Source organism: Gavialis gangeticus, unplaced genomic scaffold (assembly GCF_001723915.1).
Source record: "Gavialis gangeticus isolate Ggan-Ray unplaced genomic scaffold, GavGan_comp1, whole genome shotgun sequence".
NCBI lineage: Eukaryota > Metazoa > Chordata > Crocodylia > Gavialidae > Gavialis > Gavialis gangeticus.
Window position 1 is genome coordinate 4,479,409 of NW_017728973.1, and position 4,766 is coordinate 4,484,174.

Here is a 4,766-nt window from a genome sequence, read left to right on the forward strand (position 1 = left end):
AAGACATTCATTACCCATGCCCTTCCCCTAAGCCCAGCCCCCACAGCTGACTCTCCTGATGCAGCAGTGAGTGCCACAGGTTAATCACACACTGCACAAAGAAGTTCCTGTTTGTCTGGCTAGACAGGGGAAGAGAGGGAATGATAGGCTCTCTCTAAAGACTAAATCCTTCCTAGTCCTCAATAACCTGATCTATTACTTGCTGTTTCTTTCTACGCTCAGTAACTTGCTAGGAAAAACAAAAAACAATCTTTATTATACAAAAATCCTACCTAATCCTCTCTAGTCATCTGCACAACCCTTTCAAGCACTACAGTGATGTTCACTAAACCAGTATGCCACAGAACAAAAGTATGCCATCAGAAATGAACAGGTGTGCTGCACAATTTTGCCATGGCAATGAGCTACAACAGGTATGAGGATGGGGACTACCTTAACAGGTGTGCTGCAGAAAGTTTTTATTAATGCAAACATGCTTGTGGCTGGAAAAGGTTGGGAAACACTGCACTACACAACTAAAACAAGAATATAGATTTCTCGAACAAAACAGTGCCACTGCTCACCAGCTCAACAATTCCCCATCTTGTTTGCTTAATGAACTCAAGTGGGGCATGATCTTAACAGCTGCTGTGTGTTGAACAGATCACCTGGTATGACCCTTTCTTCCTTCCACACAATACTGCAAATTCAGGACTCAGCAGCTCATACAACAGGTGAGATTTGTGCTGACAAATATTAATTTTACACATTAGCTTTCCCCCATCAGATTGTCCACTTAGTCTCCATCTGTTTGGAGTTTTTCATAGCCCTTCCACTATTAACCTAAGTGACTTCACACCATCTGCAAACAAGAGAGTGTCTATACAAGCACCAGAGAAATGAAGTCTTTAAGGGGGAGGCCAGCAAACAGGAAGTTGTGGGGAGATGCATACCAAATTCTTATTCTTGTATGTCAGCGCACAGGACCCACTACCACAGGACAGCAGACAGACTGGGATTGCAAATGGCCTCCAAAAGACTGCACATAATATTAAAATTGTGTGGAACTCACCAGACCCTTCAGAGTAGATTACACTAAGATTTAAACCCACAACTGCAGTCAGTCAAGGTGGTCTAAAGCTGCTGTGTAGACATTTAAGCTACGCCTCTAGTTCTGATTAGCTACCAGACCCTTTTACAATTAAACTGAACTTGACTGGGAAAAAGTATCAAAGCAAAACTAACAGATGGCAAGCACTTACTCCTAAGTTCCCGAGGTTGTATAAACTGAGGCTGCCCTGGGGTCCAGTTCTGCTCAGTTAGATTCAACTGTGTCATTTCTTGTTCAAGTCCATCCATGTTGGATTCTACTGGGGTCTCCCAGCTTCCGGTCTTTGCTGGTGGTGGGGATGTCTCTACCTGCACGGGTTTTGGAGACACAGGCATCGGCCCCTCTGGGGGTGGCACTTCATCAGCCAGCTTTCCTGTCTCTCCAACTTTATTCCTGGTTCTCCTTGCCCGAGAATAAGACTTCTTTTCAATGGGTCTATCTGGGGGTGGCTGGACAGCATCTGTTGTTGTGGTCTGGCTTTCCAAAACAATCTCCTCCTTCTTAACAGGGCTGTTGTGGACAGTTGCAACCTCAGCCTCGGGTGAAGGGTCTCTTGCTGGGGCTTGTTCCACACGCTTTGACCGGTAGCTGCTTTCATGTTTAGCCTGCTCACTGTTTCGAGAGTGATGCTGGCCATTTGCTTCTGCAGCTCGATAGCTAGGGCGATTCTCTTTGTAGCCACCTGCCCTTGGATAGGTCCTGGGTGGGGGCATCCTCCCTGTACCCGCAGAACTCCGGCTGATGAATGTTCGTGGTGGTGCTGGGGTATTGTCGGAGCCCTGGTACCTTGGAGGCTTGTTTTGCCTCTCGTGGGACCAATTTGGCTCTCGCTGTGGAGGGCTCCCAAACCTTAAGGGCAAAGGATTCAAAGGATCAGCAATAGGTCTCTATACCACATCCTTAAGAGATCCACTACCACCACCTGGGTTACCTTTCTGGTTTCAAGAAGAAAGCCCCTCCCCCTACACACCCCAACACCATTACCCAAAGACAATGCACTAAAATAACATTCATTACTGCATCATTCTGGTGGCAGATTCCTCCAGGGTCCAACACTTCTGCTCCCAAATATTAAGAGACTATAGTGCCAAAGTATTTGCCACCCTGAGACCCAGCATCCAGACTGTGATGGCCAGGACCCTGGTCCTCAACACAAACTTTCAAGGAGAAGGACCCCACACACCCATCATTGTTTTAAGTCAACATGCCTTCCCAGTTGGATGTTGAACACCTATGGCCTTGGGGAGGGGAGCTGAAGTTTGTATGCAAGGCACATTTGGGTTGGACTCCCCGGAGCTCTGGATGCTCACCTCGGCTTGCGCATCCTCCTTGGCTTGATGTCATCTGGGTTGTGAGCAGACCTGATGTCATAGCCGTAGAGAGCTATTAGCTCCTGCCTGCTCTTCGGAGCTTGCTCATCTTCCCGGAATTTATCATGTTCCCAGCGGCCCTCATCTTTCCATAATTTTCTCTGGCGACCTTTAGGCCTGGAACAGCAAAACAGAGAGAACTAATAGGTCTTTGCAGTGCCAAGCATATAGAGTAGGGGGAACAGCAAGGCAGCTCCAAAGAGCACAGACTGCAAACTAAGGCTGCTTGCTTCTAGGAAGGGATGTGAGTGGGAGGCTGCATAATAACTGCTCCCTCTTCCTCTATGCCAACACCATCCAGGACTTCTAAAAGCTCTAACAGTCTCTGGCCTCCCAGTCCAGGTAAGGCAGCCATCTTCCTAAGGGAAAACTATTACTATCGCTCCTTTGTAACAGCAAGAAGGGCTACAGTTTAGTGGTATAAGGCTCAGCTTGTATTTCTGTAGCATCACCAGTCCCTTATGCCTAAAGAACACCTGGAACCTGACAGAACATTTACTGCCAGCCAAAGGGTGAGCATAGGGCTACAACCTCCCTGTCTTACAAAATTTCCCAAACATTTAACATAAGCTGTTGCACTTTATATGGTGGCTTGGGTTTACCTCTCTTTCCAGGGAAAGCTTTAAACAATTATTACACACCTCACTTCCTCTTCCTGGGTCTGTCCTCGGAGATCATGCTCAAAGAACAGCCCTTTGCGAGGGATGTAAGCTGGATTCTTCCGATCCTCATCATCATCCAGGTGCTTGGGGACCTTTTTCCCAACTTTATTCTCAATCGGTTCAGTGCTCTCCTATCAAAATGAGAGCTCTTTACACTGCAGCCCCACTTCCATGTAAAACCAGCTGTGACCCTCCTCCTTCCCACCCCAGAAACCATACAGCACACATTGAAAATCTACCTGCCCATCCCCGCTTTGTCTCTCGCCAGTCACAGTGCCTTTGGAATCGGGTTTCTCTTCCCCTTTCTCTGCTTTTGCAGTGGACTCACTAGAATCATTGCCGTCCTGCTTCAGTTCCACTTTCGAGCTTTCCTCCTCACTGTAATCCTCTTCCTCAGCCTACAACAAACCTCCAATCATTGAGATAAGACAATGCATGGGCTTGGCAGACTCCCCAGTAAATTACAGCAGATAGTCCTACACCTGGAGTCAGGCCCCATTCAGCACCTCTTTCTGTTTTTAATGACAGTAGACTTTCACAACTGAACCAGCCCCAAGGCATGGGGTTGGACTAGATAGTTGTACAAGGTCCCTTCCAACCTATTGCTACAAAAGGAACAAAGACTAGACTAACACCTTTCTCTCTGCATATCAAAAGAAGTATTACATCACTAAATTTAAGTCTCTGGAACACAAAGTAAGTGTCAAAGAAAACCACATGCAAGCAGAGCCTCTGATCTCGCTTCAGGGGAGCAATCTGTACAGCACCACAGAATAATCTAGTAAGTGAGGTGGTTCCTACCAAAGGGCTCCATTCCTCACATGGACCATCCCACCTTTCCTCACCAATGCCCAGTTTAGCTAGGGCTGTGTTTTCAAGTTTCCTGGAGCTACTTGGATGACTCACTCCAAGCACTCTGCTCACAGGAATCTGACCTCATTTCACCCTCCAAGAGACTGCAAGTCTTGCACAGATTAGAACTAACACTAAAAATAGCCTTGCACGATTAACAAAAAGACTCTTCTATTTTTCTCTTTCAATGCTGTGTGTTTACATGTCAAATGCTGGCTCCTTTTATGTTTGGGAAAACACAGACTTTGCATTATTTTTAGGTACAGTAGAAGAACAGTGCCACAGAGGAGTGCCAAGCTATGTGAGTAGCACTACTGAAAGTCAAACAAATGCTCTTCTGGTTTGGTACACAGTGGGGACAATACATTTATGTGCACATGTTGGAAGGGTAAGAACAATTGTCCTGGGCTATTCCTATGGAGTCTATAAAAATCCTACATGTAACTGGGTAGAGTAAGATCAGAGAGGGCATTCTAAGATGAGAGGGGAAGATGATTTTAGATCCCCCTTGCCCTCCACACTCTGACTCTATACACTGGGATCCAGATCCTGATTGTTCTGTGGACACTAATACATGAATGTAATGATACCTTCCACTGGCTTCACCACTGTCACTTTTCTAGGACCCATTTCTCCTCTTCATCCACACTGCATTTGTTTTAAAATAACTGATTTTCATGAGAAAGATTTCTATGAACTCTGAAGCACTTGCTAACACCTCAGTAAAAAGGGGAAGTGCATTAGCAAATAGAACTGCAGACATCACAGCTCCTGGTAAGCTTCCTTTGGTGT

General features: G+C 46.2%; 1 protein-coding gene across 1 annotated transcript in view; it reads right to left on the reverse strand.

Moving 5' to 3' along the window:
• CASC3 (cancer susceptibility candidate 3) overlaps nucleotides 1-4,766 on the reverse strand; it is a 29,292-nt gene that overhangs the window by 15,547 nt on the left and 8,979 nt on the right. The window contains exons 4-7 of the mRNA XM_019505153.1: nucleotides 3,362-3,520; nucleotides 3,102-3,253; nucleotides 2,401-2,577; nucleotides 1,242-1,939 (exon numbers count right to left, since the gene is read on the reverse strand). Coding sequence (XP_019360698.1) covers nucleotides 1,242-1,939; nucleotides 2,401-2,577; nucleotides 3,102-3,253; nucleotides 3,362-3,520 — 1,186 coding nt within the window. The remainder of the gene's footprint in view (nucleotides 1-1,241; nucleotides 1,940-2,400; nucleotides 2,578-3,101; nucleotides 3,254-3,361; nucleotides 3,521-4,766) is intronic.